Raw genomic sequence first — 27,072 nt, 5'->3', positions numbered from 1 at the left:
TTTTTTTTTGTGGAAAGCGAAGTTCTTCTGAATCTTCATAGGTGGAGAGCACATAAAAATGCAAAACATGTTAATTTCTAGTGATTTATAGAAACATAACGCAGTGGTTACATTCTTTTTCTCTCTCACAGCATAAGGGAGTCTTTTCACTAACTCCCTACCCACTTGCAGCTTTTGGAAAATATTTGAAAATTGTATTATATATATTCATATTTGGAAAAGTACCAGGAGGGTTAGTGTTAAATCACGACCATTTTTGTTTCAAGTCCAAGTACAGGCCCCAGTCCCCAATCCTAATGAGATGCTGTGGCAGAACCTTAATGCTAGGTACAGACTGTGCAGTTATCAGGCTAACAAGCCAGTTGCTCCAATTATTGCACAATGGGTCTAATTCAGACCTGATTGCTGGGCTGCAATTGTTCAGAGCCCAGCGAGCAAGTTAAACACCGCCTGCTGAACACACACCCCCTCAAACACATGCCCCCCCCCCGCCACTGTGCACGGCTGCGAACGCGTACACAGTCATACACACAGGGGGGAAATCAATCCCCATCTAATTATTTTCCGCTTTCACGCAGCTCCGATTTAGTCTGGACTCATTCTGCGCTGCGAAGGCCTCCCTCCCAACGGCCCAGGGGGGTGCCTGCATTTTCAGGGGGACACCCAAATGCCTGCAGGGTGTCAATCACATTTTCACTGGATTGTTCCTCTCTTAGCTGTGTACAGTACCTACTTTTTTGCATCAATAAATTGAGGCAGTGTTATAAGGGGGGAAGGATTGGACTTCATATATAAATCCATATACATGAAAGTTATTTCCAGTTATTATTTCCATGTATGCACAGTTCTGCAAGATACTTACTGTTGACCAGCGGCGTAACTATAGCACCGCAGCCCCCGCCACCGCGCGCGCGGGGGGGGGGGGGGTGTGCTGTGCATGTGGGGGCGCCGGGGGCTGCGGTGCTATAGTTAAACCCCCCCTCAATCCCCCGCAGACTTACCTATCGCGCTGGTCCCGGCGGCTCCGTTCTTCTGCTGAGGACCACCACAAAATGGCCGCCCCCATATAGCACACAGTTCTCTGAAACTGTCTGCTGTATGGGGGTGGCCATTTTCTGGTGGTCCTCAGCAGAAGAACGGAGCCGCCGGGACCAGCGCGATAGGTAAGGCTGTGGGGGATTGAGGGGGGGTTTGCATGGGCGGCGGGGTAGGGGTGCTTGGCGGGGCGGCGACGGGGGGGGGGGGGGGGGCGCCCAAAACGTAGCTACGCCACTGCTGTTGACACATGACTTCTGCATGTTGGTGCATTATAGTTGAGTGAATAATGTTATGTGTGACTTGTTACATGTGAATAGATTTATCACATTATAGAAATTGATGATGCTTTGATGACTGGTAATTATGTAATAATATGTAAAAACACAGATTTATTAGAAGGAATATTTTCTTCTCCACATATTACCCTTAAGAACTAACAGCTGTTACCACCACTGATTATTCTTTGGAAGGTTAGAATACCACAGAATACCAAGACATTTCCTAATTTGCTCAGAATAACATTAGCAGGATCAAACTACAGCAGTGGTCTCCAACCTTTTTTGGGTCGGGAGCTACTCGCGACAAAATAAACCGCCCGAAGAGCTACTAAAGTAAAAAATGTTTAAAAATCTGCATAATATCAAAAAAATGCCCTTTACACATAATGCCACAAACCGTAATGCCCCTGACACATTAGGCCACACACTGCAATGCCCCAGACATAATATGGCACACACTGCAATGTCCAATATGTCACAAACATACCTCCCAACACTGTAGGTAGAGGAGAAGAGACATCCGCGCGTGCCGAAGGCACGCGCCAAAAATTAGAGGGTTCAGCTACTACCGTGGAACTCCTGCGAGGCTACATCCCCCATTTTTTGCGCTATGGGGGCATGGTCAGCTCTCTAAGAGCTGTAGCCACATGGGGTGCGGCCATGGAAAATGGGGGTGTGATACACAAATGCCCTCAATAGTGCAGTGCCAGATACACATGACCCCAATAGTGCAGTCCGTGATACCCATTATAAATATGCCCCGCACCGTGATGCTCCATTATACAAATGCCCCACACTGTGATGCTCATTATACATATGCCACACACCGTGATGCTCATTATACATATGCCACACACCGTGATGCTCATTATACATATACCACACACCGTGATTCTCCATTATACAAATGCCCCACACCGTGATGCTCCATTATGCATATGCCACACACACAATGCCCATTATGCATATGCCCAACAACGTGATACTCTGTTATACAAATGCCACACACCGTGAAGCTCCATTATACATATGCCCCACTGTGATGCCCATTATACATATGCCCCACACCGTGATGCCCAATACACATATGCCCCACACCGTGATGCCCATTATACATATGTCACACACCGTGATGCCCATTATACATATGCCCCACTGTGATGCCCATTATACATATGCCACACACCGTGATGCCCATTATACATATGCCACACACCGTGATGCTCATTAATTAATAATCATCAAGGTATCTGGGGCATATGCCACACACATGATGCCCACACATGATGCCACACACATGATGCCCATTATACAAATGCCCCACAGCATGAAGCTCATTATTAATGAGCATCAAGTGTGTGGCATCATGTGTGTGGCATATGCCCCACACACCTTGATGATTATTAATTAATGAGTATCAATGTGTGGGGCATATGTGTAATGGGCATTATTTGTGTGGCATATGTTTAATGACTCACTAAACATATGCCATACACATGATGCCCATTATTCCTCAAGCAGTAAACAGTTGCGCACACACGGTTTAAAAAATAATAATTACGTAACGGAGTTCAGCAGAGGCTGTGGCGCAGGAGTTAAGCAGAGGCTGGGGCGCAGGAGTTCAGCAGAGGCTGTGGCGTCGATAAGTGCGGCATGTTGGGGACGTCAGGACAGGAGGGCACACTGCCACCAAGCGAGGAAGCGCTACGCGGCAGGAGGTCACTGCCGCCGCCAGGTCCAGAAACGCGGCATTACAGTAACTCACTTTCTGACCTCCTGCCGCCAAGCAAGGACGCGCTGCGCGGCAGGAGGTCACTGAGCCCCGAGCTACTGTAAAACACCCGGCGAGCTACCCGTCGCTCGCGAGCGACGGGTTGGCGAACGCTGAACTACAGCATAGAAAGCATATGACAATTGTGGCCTATAGCCTACACTTCACATTTGTAGCCTTTCAGAGGAGGAGCCCCTGTCCCTCTCTGTGCCAGATGAAACATCTTGCCCATATGATCGCATTTTGAAATACGATCTTGGTCACTAATCACACAGAGATCGCGTTGCAAATGCGACCAATGATAAATGTGTTCAATGGTCCCTCCAATTGGTTCTTTAACATCATGGATCAATACTGAGATCTTTCCAGTAATAAAATCTGCAGTAAAAAAATTTATTTTCAGTAAATTTACCTTCTTGCGCATTCTTGAAGTCAGAGTCTCAAGGCCATCAACATGATTAGATAGATCATCTTCTTCCCGTGAACTTCGCATAACCTCTTCCATGTTGGTTTTAGTCTTCAAAGCTTGCCGGCGGGGAACAAAGGGTGCCAGGAACTCAAAGTAGGATACCCTTAAAATTAAATGAAAACCAACGGTTTATACAACTGAAGGTTTTTGTACTAATTCCACTCTACCCTTTTATTTTGCAATTGTAATCCCTGTTTTCTCACTCTCACCTGACCTTCAGGGCTCCTACCCCTAGTATTACTTTTTCTGGATATTTGGGAACTATAGTTCATGACTGATCCTCCTGTTGCCACATACGGACTCATGTTGCTGACACAGTTATCTTTCAAAGTCCCTGTGTACAGTTGCAGAAAGCATTGTGGCACAGTGACAAGGGTAGGCATTGTCGCAAGCTCTGCTGTACGGACATCTGAGGAAGTAACAGTGCAGCAGTGTGGTTCCAATGTGTGAGTCCCTTCTATATCATGTAAACATGGAGGGGGATCACACTAACAAAAATCTATATATAATGCACAAAGACAGGTTACTAGAACTCAGGTTGGTATTGGATGACGAAGGATAGTCCTAAAAGCAACATTGTTATATCCTCCATTACTGTTCGGATCATAGAAAATGTACCCTTATTGGTATATGACTCCTGACGGGATACCCCATCTGCATTGGCAGTCCTCTGACCAATGTTAGTATAATTGCAGTATTTTTGGCACTTTCTCCTACATTTGGTGGTTAAAACCGGGGGTGGATTGGGATGAAAAACCAGCCCTGGAAATTTCTGGAAGTAGCCCTCATGGAGGCAGGGTATTTGAGAGGGTGGGATCTATTGAAGTGGGGGTATCCCTCCATTTCCAAAATGTGTCCCCCTTACTTCCCAACATAACCAGCCTGCCACCTTCTACCCCCTAACACACTCACACCACAAGTTTGTCACCCTACTTCCTCTAAAAGACGCAGGCGGCCCCAGAGGCATGCCAGCCCACCGGGTTTCTTTCCTGTGAATTCACTAGCAGGGCACCCTATTACACTATCAATGCTTCCAGCTCTTTTACAGGACTGACCCCTATTGAAGCCCATCTCCTGGCAATAGCATTGAAATCTGGACAGCTGCAGCTCACACCACGTCATGCAGGGGGAGCCGGTTATCACATATCAACTTACATGATGTAACATATGTAATGGCCGCAAGTCATACCTCCCAACATTTAAAGATCAGACAGCTGGGCTCTTGTTGGGAGGTATGTGCAGCAGGTCCCCTGGGATCGGCAAATCTGTGTCTACCACAGGCGCGACTGCAGCACTCAGAACTCAACATTCAGCATACTGTAAAGGTGGCCATACACACACAGATTTATCTTCAGATCTGACTGGTTGGAACAAAAAGATGGTTATGGATGAGAGCAAATGACAGTTGACCATTTGCTTGGAAATGCTGGAAAACTGACAAATTGTCACTCATCCATAACCATGTTTTTGTTCCAACCAGCCAGATCTGAAGATACATCTTACTAGTGTATGGGCACCTTAACTCTCCTACTATGCCCACGGCCCCACCCCCAGGCTTCCATTGGCTAGTTTTCACAGGAGACTGAGGGCAGCTTTAAAGGAGAGTGGAGCTCAATGCAGAATCACGGGTTCAAACGTGCATCTCTACTCAACTCCCAGGACATGCAGCTAACTCATATGTTACATACATCCCTGCATGTATGTTCATATGTACTAACTGGATCCCTCCTTGCACAATTGGGTGTGAGCTGCAGCCACCACTGATTATAATACATTCACTTGAAAATATGCATATTCACATTGCAAATGTGGGTGCTCCTTCCAGTTGTTTATAATACAGTCCCTATAATTCAATATACAGATGTAGAACCTGACGGCGGACTGGCTGACAGTGACATTTGAGCATCTCACTCTTTCGCATTTCCCTGTCAGCAAAACAGTGGGGATCAATGGCAGGAGCGGGGAGATGGGCGGAGGGCTCTGACAGAACGGGGCGCTCGTGCAGGTGTGCCGCCTTCTGTCGGAGGATGACGGCTGGTGCGGGGCGGCAACTGTAGATTCTATCACCAGGAGCAGCTCCATCGAGAGCTGCTCCATCTGCACTTATTATCCTGGGTGCCCTGGGTTGGTGGTCCAGGATAAATGGTAATTATTTATGGTCAATGTAATATGGTTATATAAAAGGCAAAACCAGTGCTTGTGGCTTCTAATCATAAAATATGCGGACAAACAGAAGCAAATCCTGTCCCTCACCAAATAACTGACCATATAAACACAATTATTTAAATTTTATATTTTTTATAAAGTTCTCAAAAGGAAACTTTCGGCATAGGGGTGCCACGAAAAAATGATTGATACTCTAGGGTGCCATGATTTAAATGGAGTATTCAAAGGAACACAATATTATCGCTACAGTGTATTGTGCCTCCTCTATAGTATGTAACATATTACTATGTTCAAACATTAGACAAAGTGAGCGGTAGCTGCTGTCACTCACCGCCCATCACCTTTACATTCAAACTTCTTTGCTAACATTTCTCTTTCATAGTCATTCAGCTGTACACAAAGTTCTGTTGATAGATCTTTAAATTCCTCCTTGCTGACAAATCCTGTACGATAAGGGTCAAGATCTTCAAACTCTCGCCGCAGGTCATCCCACAAGTATTCCACCTAAGATATGCAAAATAATACAGGTCGATATATAAGCAGAACTATTTATATTTTATAGTTTAAGCATTATAGAGAACCAAGATGGATGGCTAAAGGAAAATGTAAATGTGATTGAAAATAGGCATAGACTGACAACATGGGAAACAGAATGCCTGATATTTGTGGGCGGGCTTCAACTCCCAAATTTGTGTTAAAATGCTATATACAGATTCCATGAAAAACATGCAACAAGGACTGACAGGAAGCCGCCATTTGGGGGCGAAAATATGCTGTTTTCTAGGGGTGGCGGAAAAATGTAGGTGTGACCAGGTATTTTTGGGGAGGGTCTGTGACATCAGCGCTGACCACTTCCCCCCTGTCTCAGTCACAGATTAGTGGAAACCTCAGACCGACTCACAATTGCACAGATGGCAAGAGCTCTTCTATGATTCGTTATTTGTGAAAGGATCGCGATTAGCAATTCATTTGCATTTTTCTCAAAATTTAGCAAGTTGCATTTTCCTTTTCTGTCTGGATGGCAGCTTCCTCCTTGCAGTCCACTACAATTTCTCATATTAATGATCTCTTCTGAATGTACAAACCTGACACATGGAGTAGATTTTGGCGAGGCTGCACCTCTGATGGTGCTTACCTCCATATTTGGAATCTCAAATCTCTGATGAGAAGCTATGAGTTTCATACCCTATATTCTGCAAATTCCTATCGCAAGTGTTTCTTTCTCCTTTCTTTGAATCTCCAACAGCAACAAAAGCACCAAAACAACTAAATACCCCACAAAGTTTCTCTGGCTCCTTCATTATCTTCAATTTTATCTAAAATTTGGTATCATTTGGAATACATGACCCATGTTCTTCAGAATTCCTCCAAATCCTTTGATTATGTTTGGGGCCTCATTCTCGCTTCACAAAACACTTCCTCTATTTGATTTAGGAGGAGATTCTTCATCCTCTAAATTGGTATCCAACCATTAGGACAGACATGTCCAAACTGTGGCCCTCCAGCTGTTGTGAAACTACACATCCCAGCATGCATTGCCAGAGTTTTAGTATTCCTTAATAGCACATCTGTGGCAAGGAATGCTGGGACTAGTAGTTTCACAACAGCTGGAGGGCCATAGTTTGGACATGCCTGCATTAGGATCTTTCTTCCTACATTCTTCTCTTCTATCTTTGTCTGTCTGGGTATGGATCATTAGGCAGACAGCAGGATGGTCGACAAGCATTAGGTCAACACCATTAGGTCGACATGGGTTTGGTCGACAGGGTCATTGGGTCGACACAAGCATTAGGTTGACATGGGGTCGACAGCCAAAAGGTCGACATGGGGTTTTAAAAAATATTTTGTCCCGAATTTCTACATAGTCGACATGGACACTGTAACGTAGCACTGCGTTACACTCGGCACACAATTTTATTCTCCCACAAGCCCTAGTGGATGGTAGGGCATGATATACCGCCTGTCAGCACATGTCAGCTCAAGAAAAATGTGAAAAACCCCAGGTCGACCTTTTGACTGTCGACCAAACCCATGTCGACCTAATGCTTGTTTTGACCTAATGACCCTGTCGCCCTAACCCATGTTGACCTTAATGCATGTCAACCTAAACGCATGTCGACCTAATGCTTGTCGACCATCATGCTGTAGACCTATTGACCGTATCCCGCCTGACTCTTGTCTTGCTTTTCACCTCATGGTCTGCTGTACCGTCCTCTACTGGAGCTTCCCTGGTCACTGTACTGTAATCTATATTTTGCTTACTATAGACAGTGTTACATTTCTGCTTATTATTTGGTTCATCTTATACCAATACGTAAAAGCAGGAGAATAGACAGAACTTTGTGGGCCACACAGCAACTTTTTGTTGGACACCATTTTGTAGGACACCTATTTCTGTAGTGGTTGTTTATGCTACTGTATAGCATAGGTGTGCGCACATTGAGTATTAGGGGTGCACAGGCACCCCCAAATGCTGTGCCCACCCTTATGAACACCTCCCTGCCGCTAGCAATACCAGCAATACCCTTTTACCAAATACTTTTTTATAACTGTATTCAATTAAAAGTCAATTATGTTTTGCATTATTAATTGTACTAGACCATTGTCATATCACTACATACCTGCGTCATCCATATATGTTTGTGACTTTATTTGCATGTACTGTTACACAGAGTATTTAGAATTGAAATAGGCAGGAGATTATGGTGTGGTGGAGAGACGTTTTATATAGTAGCTAGTGCCAATGATGGTGGAAACACCTGATTGGCGATGTTAGACACACCCAATAGGTGGTGCTAGACACGCCCCTTTGATGGTGCACCCCCTAATAAAATGTGCTACTCACACCTATGCTCTATAGTACAGTAATTCATAGTGCATTTTAAACAACATAGTGATGTTCATATTATACCAAATAGTGTCCCCAGTTCACATTATGGCACACGATGGCTCCAGTACCCTATATGCCACATTGTACTGCCCCATGTCATATTATGCCATATTACAGGACCTCCACTTCATATTATGCCACATTACAGGACCTCCACTTCATATTATGCCACATTACAGTACCTCCAGTTGAGATTATAAAACATTACAGTTCCCAAGTTGAATTTATGCCACATTATAGTACATCCACTTCATATTATATTACATTACAGTAACCCCCAATTGAAATTATACCACATTACAGTGTTCACAGTATGCTGAATTCTAATACGCCCAGTTGAGATTATACCACATTAAAGTACCTCTAATTGAGATTGTAACTTTACAATGCCCAGTGCCAGCTTAACGTCTAAATGGGCCTGGAGCTGAAAATTATCAAGGGCCTATTATGCGCAATAATAGGGGTTGTGGCCAGCACCTAATAATGTGGGGGGGGGGGGGGGGGGGGTGTGTGACCAGTGTTCTGGTTGGTTGGTCTGCTCATGGGTGTGTCTCTATTTGTATAAATACTTTCAACTAATTATATATATTAGTCCATAGGGCCACTTGGGTCCAATTAAGGGCACTCACCAAAAAAAGAAAAAATTATTTTTACATAACCATTTCCAAGGATTCGTTATACAGGTAAGTGTTTTTTTGGGACACAAATTAAAAAAATACTTGAGTCAAAATTCATATTTTACCACGTGGATTGAGCCAAAATACACACTATACCAAACGGATTGAGCCAAAATTCATAATATGCTTCACAAACAGGGACATTGCGCACCAAAGGCGAGCATTCAAAATTTACACCATAATGCCCATTACATGTTAAACCGCACACCATAATTTTGTTTATGTATTATGCCAAACACCATAATACCAATTAAAAATTATGCTACTTAAGTGCTGCTTACCTGCATGCTCATTGCCAGGGGTCCCATACTCATTGCCAGGGGTTTCATGCTCGTTGCCATGTGGGATTACATGCTCAGGGGGAAAACATGCTCGCGATTACTGGGGGACAGCCGGCGCCGGGCAGCCATTGACAGCCGGGCAGAGAGCAGGGGGCTCTCCGGCTGTATTCAGAGCATTGCAGGTCCCGGCTATTTGAAATAATACCCCTTTCACACCAGAAAATGCAGGGACTTACTCAGGAATATGGTCCCAGGATCATGCAGCGACATTCCCGGGCTGGCCTCTTTTACACCAGCCTAGTCCCTGCATTTTCTGGTGTGAAGGGGAGAGAAAAAACCCCCATCCCCCGCAGTCTTACCTACGTTCAGTACGCGCTGGTCCCGGCTCCCTTCTTCTGCTATGAGGACCACCACAAAATGTCCACCCCATACAGCAGACAGTTTCAGAGAACTGTCTGCTAAATGGAGGCGGACATTTTGTGGTGGGCCTCATAGCAGAAGAAGGGAGCCTGGACCAGCGCGTACTGAAGACACTGACAGGTAAAGACTGCGGGGGATTGCGGCGGGGCGGTGGGGTGTAACTATAGCACTGCAGCCCCCGGCGCTCGCACATGCACATAATGTAGCACTTACTGTATAGTGAAGTGTCATTACCTTTGCACGGACATTATCTATCAGTATGTCAGAGTCACAATTCAACTTTTTGGAACGAATCTTAAAGTCCCCATCTCCTTTCTTTGGTGGACTGATCTTTGCATTGGGATAACATGCAGATTTGAGAGAGTAACCAAAGTGCCTGACAAACTCCAAGTAGTCCAAAGTTTTGTCCTGGTTTGTAATGAAAGTGTTCCAAAGTCTGCGGATCTCTCCTCGAGTTACTCCAGGCTGGATATCAAAGCTTCATAATAAAATAAAATATGTAAATAATACCATTTTTGCAGTGACATTTATTATATAAACACAAAATCTAGGAGTGTATTTTCAGGACCCCAAACAGTTCATGTTTCCTTTCAAAATACAAGTGAAACAATTAGCCCCACCTGTGGATCATTTAAAATGACAGTGAGTACTGACTACACCTATGCACCGTAAGCTTGCGAGCGGGGCCCTCCTACCTATAGGTCACCAGTTTCTACCCAGTTTGTTTATTCACTGTTGTTTCCAATTGTAAAGCGCAATGGAATATATATAAGAAACTGTAAATAAATAAGTGACATGGAAAAGTTGATCTGTTTGGGGTCCTGAGGAACAACTTTGAGAATCACTGATATAGTATGTCTAGTATCATACCTCCCAACACAACCCTCTCCAGGAGGGACACATTGCTCTGCTCCTGCACTTTCCTCATAATGGGCGACATGTACTAAGCCTTGAAAAGTGAAAAATTATAAAATGGAGATTGATAAACCACCAGCCAATCAGCTCCTGCCTGACATTTTTCAAACACAGTCTGGGACATGACAGGTAGGAGCTGTTTGGTTGATGGTTTATCACTCTCCATTTTATAATTTTTCAAGGTTTAGTACATCTGGCCCAATGTATGATTGGCATCACCTGTGGTGAAGCACCTTTCTTATCAATTAACCTGTTCAACACAGATGGAGGTAATCTTCCATTAAGAAGAAATTCTAGGGAGCAGAGCATTGTGTCCCTCCTGGAGAGGGTCATAGAAACATAGAATTTGACGGTAGATAAGAACCATTTGGCCCATCTAGTCTGTCCCTTTTTTACCCTTCAATTAATCTCAACCCTTTTTAATCCCTATTTCTTTGTAAGGATATTCATATGCCTATCCCAAGCATGTTTAAATTGTTCTACTGTCTTAGCCTCTACCACCTCTGATGGGAGGCATGTAGTATCTCTATAATGATGTGGCCTCATCATTATCAATACAAAAGATTACAATGGGCGAGGGGATTTGCAAAGATATGCATCCTAAAAACACATTTTACAGTTGAACCCAAGTCAAATTTGTCTCCCTCTGTAAGGGGAATGGTTCCCTTGCACCTTATTGTGCTAGTGTACTTAAATGTGAACACCCCAAGCACAAGGACCACAAATATATTTATATAATATGTTCAACACTTATTATGTGCAATTATGAAAATGGAGAATTTTAATGTGCTGCAAATGAGCTTGCATCCACCTTTAAGAGGTAACTTGACTAACCATTGATTTTGAGGTGAGTTTCTATAGGTTATGCAAACTGACCCTTTTACTAAGGCAAAACCGAAGGAAAACTGACCACGATTATTTAAAACACTAAAGAACATCGATGTCAACTTACAAAAAAATAAGGATCAAATATGGTTTGAGGTAACATGTTTCAAAAAAGGGGCAGACTAGATGGGCCAAGTGGTTCTTATCTGCCATCAAATTCTAACTATTATTTCACATAAACAATTATTCAAACTGCAGATTTTCAAACTGGCCAAAAACCCACCACAAACCCATGACCAACCCCCAGATAGTAGACCACCAACTGACAGGCCTGCTTAAGTTCTAGAACACATTATTTTGGACAAAGCACTTTTTAAGTACTTTGTAACATGTAAGTATACCTCTCGTTAGTGTTTTTTTATTGCAAAACGTAAAAAAAACACGTAATGCTACCTTATATAGGATAGGTATAGATCAAAGTACCTCGTCCAGTTTGTGTGCTTATTGTGAATTGATCCAATTGTCCTTCACAACCGGGTATACATTAAACGTTATATCAGCCTCTTGGTCTCTAAGTGAGTGTATGCCGCACTCCAAAACTTTGTGTACCGTACAGTGGTGTTAATAGGATCTCAAGGCAGCAGGGTTATGGTATAAAGGGTCAACAGTGTCTAGGTCAACACCAGAAGGTCACATGCACAAGGTCGACATAGGCAAACGTTCGTCATGTAAGTGGTCGACACATAAAAAGATCACCATGAGTATTTTGCGTCAATGTGTAGATTTAATCATATGGACTTCAAATTAGTGTACCGCTTTGCACGTCTTTCTTTGGGCAATCGGAAACCGAGTGGATGGTGAAGTTTGAAAAAGTCCAAAAAAAAGAAAGAAATTCCAAAAAACTACTGTATGTCGGCCATTTCATGTATCGACCAGTTGACCTAGGGACTTGATACCAGCAGAAGGCACCTATGATTGTGTGGGAATGCATTCCTCGCCCACTGATAGTGTGTAAGTACACTGACTAAGGGGCACTACAATTACAATGGTCTTTTCTTATAAATGTGCACATATTTACCAATGACAAGAAACACGTTATTTCCCTGTAGAGGCTGACCGCATGCCAGGTAAGATGTAAGTGGGTTTCCATAAAAGAGAAGCATATGACTGTAATGTTACAGTAATAGCGTGTTCTCACTGCCAGTGAGAACTACACGGCTTTTACCTGCAGCTTTTGACTGCAGCAACGGACCCCCGTTCTCACTGCTAGGCAAATTCCCGGGTGAAGAAGTTCTACCCGGTAATTTGCCTTTTAACACGGGTTTGTATGCAGTGAGAACGGGCCAACCCATGTCTGTATACCCGGATCTCAAACAAGGGTAAAAAGAAGGGTTTTATGCAAATTGTTCACACTGCAAAAAAAACCCGTGTGAAATGGTAACTTTCCGGATTGACATGCTAGACCCGGGAATTTGTCTGCAGTGAGAACGGGGTATTAGTGGAAGTTTTGAGAAAATTTTAAGTAGTAAAACAATGGTAATAAATCTATCCCTTAACTGTGCTGAGAGAAGATTCTAATTACTGTACCTGAATGAACAGTAGTCCACCCAGTATCGGACTAAAGCATGAAGGTCCCACCGGGGGGAATGCTGTGATAAGGGTCCATGCTTATTTGTGTGACCAGTCCCTATAGAAGCTTGGCTAACCATTAGAGTGTAAGTACTGATATTCCACGCATGATAAGTTACCAGGATAATAACAGCAATGCCTCATAGTCTTCTGCAATATAATGTAGCCATACTCGCCTACATTAAGTGTCTCCTCTCCGGGAGAAGCAGCTTTTCTGGGAGGCAGGGGCGGGGTTTGCCATTGTTAAGTCCTGCCCCCATACCTGTAAATGTCATGATTCACAGCTCTTCAGGGAGGGTGTGGTACTAAATAATGCGATTATTTTAGCCCTCCCAAAAGTGCGGCAAATGCCGGTATTTGCCCGGCAGAGGGTGCGGGGGCTGCTGCAGGAGCCCCACTAAATGTGGGAGGCTTGCCCACCTTACCGTGGGGCCAGGAGTGGGACCCAATTTTTTGGACCCTCCTGCCCATTTCGGGAGGGTAGTTAAGTATGAATATAGCATATGTATATTGTATAACTGCACAGTCTGGAACCTTATCTATAGAGGAGGAGGTAGGCCCTCTGGCATGTGTTCCTACAGAGGGTTTACCATGTACCCCTGTGGGCCAGTCGGACCCTGAGCCCACCCAGTAAAGCATATATACTGTACCACTGTATAGGTAACTATTAGTAATAGTATACATATATCTCTGCACATACCGCTTTAAGAGGAAATACATCATCTCCTGAGTGAGGCGTCTTGAATTCATTTCATCCAAATCTTCAAATTCCTTCTCCACTACTGAGTAGTTTTTATGAATTAGACTCTTTATAATCTTGAACAGCTTGAAGAAACCAACAGAATATCAACTAGTATAAATGGATGGTGATTACATAAGCAGATTGTATTACATGCATCAGAAGTCATTATTTACTACATACAAATAGTACATCTATTATATGTAGTTTCACTTTCTGCAAAAGAACATGGTTCATCATAGATCTGAGTATTTAAGGAGGATTGTTGTATATTATTAAGGCCTTGTACTAAGAGGGTGCTGTAGCAGATATCAGAGATTGGTCACAAAACTAGATATGAAGTGTGCTATTGCTCACTCTGATTGCAGGAGTGTATTTAGGACATGAGCCTACATTAGGGAATAAATATGTCACATCAATCCATTATCCTTCACTGTTTATTTGAGGACATATTTGTAGAGCAAGGGTGGCCAAACCTGTCCTTAATATCTACCAACAGTTCAAGTTTGTCAGGCAGCCTGTGGATCTATAGTAGGAATGAATGCAGCAGGTTTGAAAATGTAACAGTTAGTAATGACTACAGCTGTGCACCAGCAAGGTGGTCTGGAAAGCGTGGACCGTTGGTAGATCTCGAGGACTGTTTTGGCCAGCCCTGAGGTAGAGCCTCCTTTATAATAGGGTACATCAGGTAGAGCCCCTGTTACACATTACACCAGGTAGAGCCCCTATTATGCCAGATAGAGCCCCCGTTACAGGGGAGCTAAGCATGGATGTTTTAACAGAGGAGGGGGCCTGTGTGCTGACTCCGGTGGCCCCCCTTCTCTTCATAGGGATCTAGGCGCTGGCATTGTGCCAAAGTCTACTGCTCATGCGCAGCTGTCTGTAAACATGGTTCCCCCCATGTTCCAGAGCCTTATTCCACTACTGCGTATGTGTGCCAGTGACATTGGCTGTTATTTTTGCTTTCCCTGGAAACCAGACGAGCACTTTACTGCAATAGGAGAATAATCTTTGCACATGGGTGCAAATCCAACGTGATTCGCACATGTCAAAGTAAGTCGTCTATATGCTGCAGAATATCTGACATCTAAAAGTTATCTGCTATAAATTGAATGTTGAAAAAATAAAAACGGTTCAATTTGCCTACGAAAATCTAGAACGGCAGAGACATTTGATGGTCACATGGGTGCTATATTAACAGTGTGTCACCTGATGCTGTCTGTATATGTCATAAATGTGGGGCTACGGGACAAACATTGTACATCATGCTACAACAAACCTTTTCTGGTGTTCTCCCAGGTCCAAGTTCTCTATCATCCTCAAATGCCGAGCTTCCTATAGACCTTTCATCAAAGAGACTTGGCACTCCTCGTCTGTAAGCAGATAAATGTTTTACTAGAATTATGTTCAGTGCATACTGTGTCAACATTAGTGTAATAATGGATAGATACTATATACAAGGCTGCAGGTCGCACTAACACTTGTCATCCTGTCTGAAATATCAGCACTGCAACAGTTCCTGTACAGTGCTGTCATTGTCCCTCAACAGCCAATAGCACAAGTACTGTACAGCCCTGGAGAAGAAATAACAGTGTAACCTAATGAGTTTTATCTCCGCTTCAGTGAGCAAAACGGACGCATTGAGAAGGCCAAAGGCAGCAAACCTCCCAGGCTTTTGTCCGGAGAAATGGCAGGCACTTTGCATCCCTTCCGAAGAGGACTGTGGATTTTGTGGGTGACCTTGGGTCATACAGAACTAATCAAGCGAAAACAATACCCCAAATTTGCCTGACAGACACCAAGTATCTGTGGACTGTATAAAAAAGAATTAAGGGAATCGACAAACACACATGCGCTGCCAAGGGATCAAATCTTTAAGGTGGCAGGATTAAAATTATTTATTCATTGTTAATTTATTTATGTATGTGCAAATATCCTGCAGGTGGTGAGTGGGTTCTGAAAAGATTCCGTTTTACAGCCAGGGCGAAAATGTTGGTCCATTTAACTCATTCTTTTCCTTAAGGCGATCAAAACATTGGTATTTATGAAGCATGTGTAAATGGGGAAAAAAAGGGAGTTGTAAAAAAAAAATACGCAGGAACCGAGGTCTTAGTCAAGACTGTTGGGCGGAGAGGCCATTATGGTATTAGCTGCTCAGTGTCCAGCAAATTAGCAAGTGAATGCTTAAGTCAATACAGGAATAATCCCTATGTGGTTTAACATATAGAAAAGTATCCACTGAAACCTGGTTCGTTATTGGCCATACAATTTTTCATGAGAAAAGGTTAAAATATCTAATTAATGATTTCTGCTAAATAACCAAGGTCAAGTGACGTTCACCCACAGTCATTTACCATACATACGACTGCTGTTCTCATCAACGTTTCTAATTGTATGGCCCGAATATTTATATAGTAAACAACAGACAATATTATTAATGTCATTCTCTGACAAAGCCAAGAGATACCAATTTATACTCTTTATAACCACACTGTCAAGGGGATTATGTGTACATAAATGTTGATATATTGAAACTATGTGGTCACAGGCTAAACACTTCTAATCATGTAATACCAGTGTGACTGCTAGGGAAGATGGAATGAAGACCCAGGTCCGGATTTCCCACAAAGCAACCTAGGCACCGTCTGGGGCCTCGTGGGTCTCATAGGGCCCATAGACTATTGTCCATCACAAATACTGGCTTCTATGTAAATGTCTTAAAGGGTCTCAGTAACTAAACAAACCAGTATCATAGGGGCAGATGTATTAAGCCTGGAGAAGAGATAAACTGGAGATAAAGTGGAAGGAGATAACGCACCAGCCAATCAGCTGTGTTTGAAATATGACAGTTGGGAGTTGATTGGCTGCTGCGTTATCTCCTTCCACTTTATCTCCACTTTATCTCTTCTCCAGGCTTAATACATCTGCCCCATTATCACTAACACTAAGCACAGTTACTGTGACTCTTGCCACCACACGGACCCGTCCAGCACTCCCAAAGTCGCACTGTCTGCTGTGCACTGGAGTGTCTGCTGCCAGCCCCCGCCAGAGCACAGCAGCAGTGTAATGTGATCGGAGCCTTACTAGTATTATATGTAGGTCATAACAGCAGATGGCATAATATACAGTGACAGTGCTATTAGTTCCTGTTCCTGTTAGGGTCCAAAGTGGTCTTTGTTTTCCTGTTGGTGGCTCAATGTGCTTAATTTATTTCTGTGGTGACCCATGCGTACCAGTGGGGGGCCAACATGTTTTTTTTTCCTAGCCGGGAAACATTGTGATTTATTTTTTTCCTATTGAGATCGATGTGTTTTTTTATTATTATTATTATTATTATTATTATTATTATTATTATTATTATTATTATTATTATTTATAATATAAAGGTAGTCCTGTCCACTCCGCACCTGCCACAAAAAATAAATCCTATAGTATATAAAAATAAAAAAAATAGGGGGAAGGGGTCCCAAACCGGTACCATGCCTAGGGCCCAATAACGTCTAAATCTGGCTCTACCAACACCAAGCTGTGATGGACGACTACTGTTGAATGGGCCATAAGTGCAGCCCTGTCCTAAGAGACTGGTTGCTATGTACAATAAATATGTTTTATGGAATTACATGGAGTTAAAACAAAAAGTATGATTCAGTTAATAAATATTGCACCTACATAAAAGATTATATCATCCAGTGTGACTTTTATGTGTATTTTTCCTGTATTGGTAATATGTGGTAAGGGCTCACGGCTCACACAATGGAGTTATTCTGGTTGATTCCGCCAAACCTCGCCTTGCCAATAGTTGGCTGGGGTGAACCATTCGCAATGGCAACTCGCTCGCAAGGGTGTGCGAATGGATCTTACAGGGCAGGGGGAACCTCCCACATCTTTCGATGGTTGCCGACCATGTGAAAGGTGCTTGCATATAAAAGTGACTTTTCCCTGACATGCAGTCGGGTCTGATGCGCGGTCCAACCATCTGTTCTGGGACCTCCCTCCTGGCGGCGAGGTGGGTGGGAAGCAGGGACGCATGCAATCCATCACAATGGATCACATGCGTCCCTGCCACCGGGAAGGTCTCGGCGCCTCGCAGGCTGTCGGGTGTCCGTACACTGCTGTGAGACATCACAGCAGTGGATGGGCACCTTTAGGGTGCCTTGAGGACAAGGTTTGCCAACCACTGTTTTACCTGAAATAAAAATAAAATAACTTTTTGGGATTTGGGTCTGAAGTAATTGTTTATGAGATATACGTAATATTGTTTTCTTTTCAATATATTGCTTCTGAGGGTACAAGTGTACTAAATTTTCTCCTTCAAAACCTGCGTTGTGCTAGGTAAAGAGGTCAGTCTGTCCACCAAGGAGAGCTGTGTCTATAATCTGGCGTTCAGTGCAACCCTGTGACAGTGATTTTCAAGTTCAGATTTTGATTTTCAGTTTTTAAAACTACCATAATGCAGTGCAGAACACAGTGGGAAGAGTATACAACAGCAAATAAGGTAATTGAAACGGGATGCAGTTCGAATCCCGGCGTTCAAAATCCCGACCACCGAAATCGAGACACTTTCTCCCTCCGTGAGGGAGAATAAATTTGTGTGCCCGCTGCGTGGCGATCGCAGCGAGCCCACAAGGGGGGGCGATCCACGTCGCCCCCTTGTCGTGATTTTGGTGGTCGGGATTCCGGCGTCGGGATTTTGAACGCCGGGATTCCGACCGACGGGATTTCATATCAATCTCATTCAAACACATGGGGTTACTGAAGGGTTAAAATTTGGAATCCATGCAGCATATAAGAATTTGCACGTAAAACTGCCCTCACTATGGTTACGCTACAAGGTCATACTGTAAGCCTGAGCGTGTCTTATCTAAGTTTCTACTACTCCCCCTTTTGTGGTTTCGTATGCAGCGTGCACCTGCATAAACTCCCTTATAATGGAAACCCCCCTCTCTCACCCATTCTCTTGTGTATAATATCTTGTATGTCTCCTGTTTAATCTGCCCAGCAACTGTTAAACAGCCAATAACAAAGTACCATACATTTGTCCACACCCATGTATCATGTCTTTTAACCTACTGTTAAACTCTTAATAAACCAGAATGTTTCTTGACTCGCCACCGTGTGTTTGGTGTGTAGTGTGAAGAATACATTCTCACGGGTACCTAAGGGGCCACCAGGTCGAGGGGCTACACATTTATCCTTACAATTTGAGGGCTTCGTCTGGGATTCAGCCGGCCGTCCCCTCCACGGGATTGCGGCCACCTGCTGAATTTGAGAATCTGAACTCACTCCGTGTTCCGGGAACACGTGACAAGGTAATATTTAAGTCCGGGACTTAATATTACGTAATTGTATGTAAGGAAATTTATGACGCCATAAATGTATCAGGGATACAAGGACCAGGGGTCCACGTCATAAAAAAGGACCTGGGGTCCACGTAAAGGTAATTCAAGTCCGGGACTTGAGATTACGAAACAGGTATCCGGGATACCGCAATTGAACCAGGGGTTCACAGAGAAAGCCTCCTCGATCTGATCGCCTAAATATATGTATGTACATGTTTGTCTGTTAATGTTGCAAACTGTGTATTTGTTTAAACACTCAGTAGACGGATGGTAAGTGCACGTACGCTGAAGTGTTCTGTCTGTCTTATATACAATTGTACGGCATATTTTTGTATTAAGGATACTCAGTGGACGGTTGGTGAGTGTACGGCCACTGAGTGTCATTTGTCGTGTAGAGCGATTCTAAGTAGATTTGCAAAGTGATTTGGCTACTGAATGTCATTTTGTTTAAAGTAATTTTAAGTACAATTGCGACTTGACTTGTGACAGATATTATTGTGACTATATTGACTGACATACTGTTATATTATGGGATTATATTAGAGTAAAGAAACAGAATATTCCCCGCTTTTACCAGGAGAGACATGTAAAGAATATGTTGCCCGTGTCTCCCCCACAAATTACTATTTCATTAACCCTTGGGTAGACAATTTAGCGGGATAGATAGGATAATTAAAAATCGTCCCAAACCAATGATAACACCAATAGGATGCATAACATATTTAAAGAAAGCATGCAAAGGACGCAGCTTTACCCAAGAAGGCATAGATGCTATGTGGGATCAACTTGCTGCACATATGAATGAAGTGTTTAAAGCACGCTCATCTCTCCCCGTAGCTGTAAGTTGTAAGCAGAAAGTGTCAGAAATAGTGACAAATTTCTGGAAAAGATTCAAGAAGTGCGGGACCGAGGAAGCAGGTCTGCCGCTTCTGCATAATGATAATTTACTTGTTTCTACTTTCATTAATAATCTGCTGCCGACTGTTTCAACTTGGACCTCTGACACAGTGAAGGATTTTGAAAAACATTAGTATGAAAAGGAAGCAGCAGGTTGTTTTGAAGTTAAAAGAAACACTGTCACACCATCACATACCCCGTTCACACGCTTCCAAAAATCAAAACAATCCTAGGAGACAGAATAAACCATTCCGTTCTCCTAGAGACAGACTACCTCAGAGGGCTCCTGCGGGACCCCCACCCAACAGGCAGACAAGCTGCTATAATTGTAAAAGGGATAGCCATTGGGCTAGAGACTGTCCGTTCCCTTCAAACAAACCCCGACAGGTCAGTAACCCCATGTAGCCCAGCCAACCCAGACCTAGAGACAACCCCAGATTTCAGATTGACTGGCAGGGACAGACCTTAAAGGGCCATGACATAGGAAAACATGAATTTACTGTAATACCTGACTGCCCAATGAATTTGCTAGGCAGAGATCTTCTCTCTGTGCTAGAAATCACAATTAGTCCATCAGAAGCAGGAAAGGGAATTGATGTTTCATCACCACACTTGCTCATGACCGACAGTTCTGACCCAAACACAGAATTAGACACTGTAAATCCTCAGATATGGTCAACAGGACCTCAGAGCAATAAACCAATTAATTGTTCCCATTGCACCCATTGTACCTGATATAAACTCACTCATCTCAGCCATCCCTGTAGATGCCGCCTACTTCTCAGTAACCGATTTGAAAAATATATTTTTTAGCATATCTGTGGACACCCAGACACAACTGTTATTTGCATTTTCTTTTGAGGCCAGCAGTTAACATGATGCAGGAGTATATTGACTCCCCTGTTGTGTACAGCATCGTGCTCCAAGCCACATTAACCCCCTGGCACCCCCCCTATGGTTCAGTCCTGCTACAGTATGCAGATGATCTGCTTATCTGTAGTTCAACAAAGGAGGCATGCCGAGAGGATGGTATATCACTGTTAAACTGGCTCTGTGAATGTGGGCACAAAGTGTCAAAAAGCAAAAATGCAATGGTGCAAAAAGAATGTTGATTATTTAGGTTTTGTCTTGAAAAAGGGAGAGAGGAAAGTCAGCCCACAACGCATACAGTCTGTACTGGGTCTGGTCCGCCCAAACACTATTATTGCAGACAGTGGATTTCTGACTGTTCCTACTATGATAACATTTTGAGACAAGCCACACTCAATGACAAACCTAAACAGATACAATGGTCACAAGAAATGTTAAATGCATATGGAAGCCTTAAATGTATGTTAATGAAAAGTCCGGCATTGACCCTCCCAAACTATGTACAACCATTTCATTTATATGCAAGGGACAAAATGTAAAACCATGGCGGGTGTGCTGACACAAGAATATGGAGGTAAGCTGCGCCCCGTGGCATTCTTTTCCAAAGTAATGACGGTGTCGGTCCAAGGTATGCCTGCCTGTCTTCGGGCACTGGTGGCCTGTGCAATGGTAGCTGAGATGGCAACCACACTCACCCTAGGCTCACCCACTGTTCTCCATACCACACATAATGTTGTAGCATTACTTAAAGGGCTACACACACAACATGTCAGCCCAGCGTCTTAGTGGAGATGAGGTTCTGTTGCTAGGAAGCCCCTCACTCACCATTAAGTATGCAAACGCATCCTCAGGCCCCGCACCCATTCTAAATGCACTTTTAGGACTAAAGGGCTCCCAGGATGACATTCCTGACGATCATGACTGTTCTGCATCAATAGAGTCAGAGACCTCCCCTAGACTTGACATTTCCCCTGTACCAATACCAGGTTTCTGACCATGTATTTGTGGATGGTTCTTGTAGTAGACCCAATGACTCGACATATCAGGCAGGCTACGCAGTGGTACGCCTCCCAAATGACATTTTAGAAGCGAGACCCATCCCATATCAATCAGCACAAGCTGCAGAACTCATAGCGCTCACAAGAGCTTGCCAAATATAGAAAGATAAACCTGATCACTGAACTACAAAGCTCAGCATCACAAAAAGACTTGGATGACTGGTTATTTCCAATATTGCAGAAAAATCCTATAACAGGATTGATCTGCAAAGAGGGGAGACCATGCATACCACAATCAAGCGCCCCATTGTTCATTGCTCACTACCATGGGGTAGGACATTATAGCAAAATCACCACAGCTATACTTTTGAGCAAAGACTTTTATATCACAGATGCTAAAACATTGGTAGATTAGTACATTAGCAGATGTATTACCTGTCTGCGCAACAACCCTAATAACCCAATGAAAGCAAAGCATCAACACCCGGAGTACCCAACTACTCCTTTCACACATTTGCAAATTGATTTTACACACATACCTAACAAAGGTAAAAAACAGGAGTATGCTTTGGTTATAGTGGATATGTTTTCACGATGGCCAGAGGCATTTCCCACAAAAGCAGAAGATGCAAAAACAGTTGCATGCATACTAACACAAGAAATCATCCCTAGATGGGGATGCCCGCTCCAAATAGATAGCGACAAAGGCACTGCCTTTACAGCAAAAAATCACACAAGCTTTAGTGAGAGCATTTCAAATAGCGAGGAAATTTCACATTCCCTATCATTCTCAAAGTTCAGGGATAGTGGAGAAAAGGATAAACTTAGGAAAGCAACAGGAGGAACATTTAATAAATGGAAACAAACCCTCCCCATAGTCCTAGCAGAAATTAGAATGACCCCCCCAACAGACTCTGGGTTATTCACCCTTTGAAATTTTAATAGGAAGACCTTTCCCCACGCCCTGGGCTAAGAAACCATTAGTAGTTTAGGAGGGAGACCTAGAACAGATTAGAGAAGAGTATGTTAGGTCCCTCATCACCAGACTTAGTGAAATTGAACATAGTGTTATTTGTAAAAATCTTTTTAATCCACAGGAATCAACACATCCTTTCCAGGTCGGAGACAAGGTCGTTGTGAAGGTTCTCCCCAGGAATAAAGGTCCAGGAGATTTCACCTATGGTCCAGAAACAGAGATCGTAGCAGTAACCAGGACGGCTGTCCTTACAGAAGAGAGTCCAGTGTGGATACACGCATCCAGGGTAAAGAGAATCCCAAGTAACGTCCCGGATAGAGAACAGATCGAGGAAGGGGTGCTAACGAGAGTAGACAACTCTGACCCCCAACAAGGCGAGGTACTAATGGGGGCAGACAGCCCTAACCTCCTACATGATGGAGAAGACGACTCACCAGCAGATGAGGTCATTCTAGAATTCTGGACGATGGTGGATAACGTATATTATTCTATTGATTCTTGTTTGCCAGATACCTTTGCACAAAAACTGAAGTGGACATGACTGAAAAGGCAGGCGTATACATTTTCTGGTACAATTTTTTCAGCACCGAGGTAGCCGCCTACCAGATAGACTTTTGCACCATTAACCCCTGTGTCTCCAAACGATGGACATAGGGATGTAATAAAAATGGTCACCCAAATGGTATAGAACAGGCCCTTGTTCAATTAGCAATCTATATATTGATTATTCTTACTATTATCTGTATTGTCGTTTTTTGTATTATACTATGTTGTAGAAAACTTGCTACTAAAGGTATTGAGAATACTCTTATGTATGAATCCATTGCCCCTGCACACGCAAATTCCCCTGAAGGCTACAAGCAATATCTCGCTAAGCACAGAAATAAGGAATTTGGTAAGAAGAATCATATCATCTAAATTCATGATTCTAAGAGGGGATTGAAGGGTTAAAATTTGGAATCCATGCAGCATATAAGAATTTGCACGTAAAACTGCCCTCACTATGGTTACGCTACAAGGTCATACTGTAAGGGCTGTTTCACACAGTACGGTTCCTGCCGCACGGTGAAATCCCGTACGGCCAGGGAGCCGCGCCGCACTCAGCAGTTGTGAATGGACACTATTGTGTCCATTCACACGGGACGGCCACGGCCCGGCCGCACGGCTGCAGCCGGATCCCCCCACTGGAAGGGACGGCTGCCGGGCTGTGGCCATCCCTGCCATTATAAAATTCTGAGTGCGGCGCGGCTCCCTGACCGTACGGGATTTCACCGTGCGGCAGGAACCGTACTGTGTGAAACAGCCCTAAGCCTGAGCGTGTCTTATCTAAGTTTCTACTACTCCCCCTTTTGTGGTTTCGTATGCAGCGTGCACCTGCATAAACTCCCTTATAATGGAAACCCCCCTCTCTCACCCATTCTCTTGTGTATAATATCTTGTATGTCTCCTGTTTAATCTGCCCAGCAACTGTTAAACAGCCAATAACAAAGTACCATACATTTGTCCACACCCATGTATCATGTCTTTTAACCTACTGTTAAACTCTTAATAAACCAGAATGTTTCTTGACTCGCCACCGTGTGTTTGGTGTGTAGTGTGAAGAATACATTCTCACGGGTACCTAAGGGGCCACCAGGTCGAGGGGCTACACATTTATCCTTACAGTTACGAAGGACCATACATTGTTTTGCAGCTCACCAAGGGCAATATGTACTAAGCTTCAAAAGTGATAAAATGGAGAGTGATAAACAACCAATCAGCTCCTGTCTGACATTTTTCAAACACAGCCTGTGAGGTAGGAGCTAATTGGCTGTCTGTTTATCACTCTCCATTTTATCACTTTTGAAGCTTAGTGCATCTGGCCCCAATTGTTCACATAGTGCGTGGGTAAATGACAAAAACAACATATCTATTAGAGAGTAGTTGACTACAAGGCAGCTTTGTGCATTGGAGATGACTCTGGCAGTGAACACGGATGGAAAGAGTATTCTGCTATTGACCTGAGGCAGAGTCTCAGTGGGGATTCCTTGTAGAATGTGACCCTGAGCGACAAACTACACAAGAGCTCAACAGGACACAGGATGAGCCTGAGATGGATACTGAGAATTCCTCACAAAGATCAGAGCTGCTGCAACAGTCAGCCTCCATTTATAGATAAATGATAAAATGAAGCTTTTTGAAAATACTGGTAAAATATTCCTGGGGCATATTTATCAAACAGTTCCTGTATGATTTAAGTATCCCTGCAGTTTACCATAGACCATATGCAGGAGATACTTAACTCATATAGGGCCAGATGCACTAAGCTTCAAAAGTGACAAAATGGAGAGTGATAAACAGCCAGCCAATCAGCTCCTATCTGCCATGTCACAGGCTGTGTTTGGAAAATGTCAAGCATGAGCTGATTGGTTAGTTGTTTATCACTTTGAAGCTTAGTGCATCTGGCCCATAAAAGAGATGTTCTAAGTAACCCAGAATACCACAGTCCCCATTATTGTAACAGGAGCTAAATTCTGGAAGAGAAGCTCACTTTATGGCAAACTTCTTCACTGCAAGGTCTATAAGAGTGATAAGGGGGGAGATTCTCTAAGGTAAAAATGCGGTAAAACCTCCGTTATCAGGGTTTTTACCACATTTCGGGATGCTCCATAGAAGCCAATGGGCTTCTAACGCGAACCCACCGCCGCCCAGCACGGGCCCCGCATCGCCCCCTCACCTGTGTCCCGGCAGCACAGAGCTGTGCTGCCCGGACCTGTGACCTCCTCCCTGCACTGATCCTCTTCCGGGTGCAGGGAGGAGGAGAGCCCGGCGCAGCAGCAGTGCCGGGTGTGGGAGGGAGGGGGGAGCCGCCGGGACCTGCTGGGACCCGGCGACTCTCACCGCAAAGGACAGCTCTTAACGCAAGAGCTGTCCTTTGCCATAATTATTGCATATGTTAGAACATATGCAATAATTATGATTGCGATGGGGGGCGGCGAGTTTTAGAGAATCTCCCCCAAGGAATGGTCATTTTTGCTCTGCCAATGCTAAGTTAATTGAGAAATCCCCAGAAAACAGCATAAAATAATTATCCACTCAATGAATGAAGAAGGTGCTGTACCACCACAGATATTACATGCAAAATGCAGAGAGAGAGGGTAGGGGTCATAGCGTTGACTGCAGGAAGGTCAACATGCATTGCGTTGACCACTGAAGGTCAACATGGGCCTAGGTCGACACCTGAAATAGGTCAACATGGGCTTAGGTTGACAGGTTCATTAGGTCGACACAAGCATTAGGTCAACACGGGGAAGGTCAACAGTCAACAGGTCGACAAGGGATTTTTCACCTTTTTTTGAGCTGATGTGCTGACATGCGATATTTCATGCCCTACCATCCACTAGGGTGTGAAGGGAGAATATAATAGTACCCGAAGCATGACAAGCACAGTGAGAGGCAGCTCGAATGGAGGGAGCACGTCCCAATGGGACTGCGAGTGACTGGAAGGTCGGACTACCATAAGGAAGCCCCTGCCAGTCACAGTGAAGCTAGTGCAATCTCACAGACTGCATCTGGCTTCACAGAGAGCACAGTGGCGGATTTTACCTGGGGGAGGGGGCTGAAGTCCCAGCAGCCCATATGTAAAAACTGCCAATGGCTATTACCCACTTACATATTGGGCCTGATTCAGACCTGAACACACTGCTGTGAATTAGCAGAGGCTAGCGTTCAGTTAAGACACCTCCCCGCTAGAGTGAAATCACGCCTTGCGAGTCAATGTACACGCTGTGCCAATGGATGTGTACGGGTACAATTCCTTTCCCACCCATGCGAAAATGTCCAAAACCCATAATTCCACATGACTTTTACACTGGACACAACTCATCGCAGGCACCCCCTGGACTTACTCAGCGG

At 43.9% G+C, this 27,072-nt stretch overlaps 1 protein-coding gene across 4 annotated transcripts in view; it reads right to left on the bottom strand.

Annotated features, from left to right (window-relative positions):
* The window catches only part of LOC146058169 (EF-hand calcium-binding domain-containing protein 6-like), a 118,685-nt gene that overhangs the window by 13,193 nt on the left and 78,420 nt on the right, over positions 1 to 27,072 (bottom strand). For all 4 annotated transcript variants that reach the window (XM_083170256.1, XM_083170264.1, XM_083170241.1 and 1 more), the window contains exons 14-18: positions 15,378 to 15,471; positions 14,060 to 14,184; positions 10,225 to 10,468; positions 6,054 to 6,226; positions 3,500 to 3,659 (exon numbers count right to left, since the gene is read on the bottom strand). In XM_083170256.1, the coding sequence (XP_083026382.1) occupies positions 3,500 to 3,659; positions 6,054 to 6,226; positions 10,225 to 10,468; positions 14,060 to 14,184; positions 15,378 to 15,471 (796 nt within the window). The remainder of the gene's footprint in view (positions 1 to 3,499; positions 3,660 to 6,053; positions 6,227 to 10,224; positions 10,469 to 14,059; positions 14,185 to 15,377; positions 15,472 to 27,072) is intronic.

This window comes from Crinia signifera, chromosome 1, assembly GCF_055691185.1.
Source record: "Crinia signifera chromosome 1, ASM5569118v1, whole genome shotgun sequence".
Taxonomy (NCBI): Eukaryota; Metazoa; Chordata; class Amphibia; order Anura; family Myobatrachidae; genus Crinia; species Crinia signifera.
This window is presented reverse-complemented; position numbering and strand designations above follow the sequence as displayed.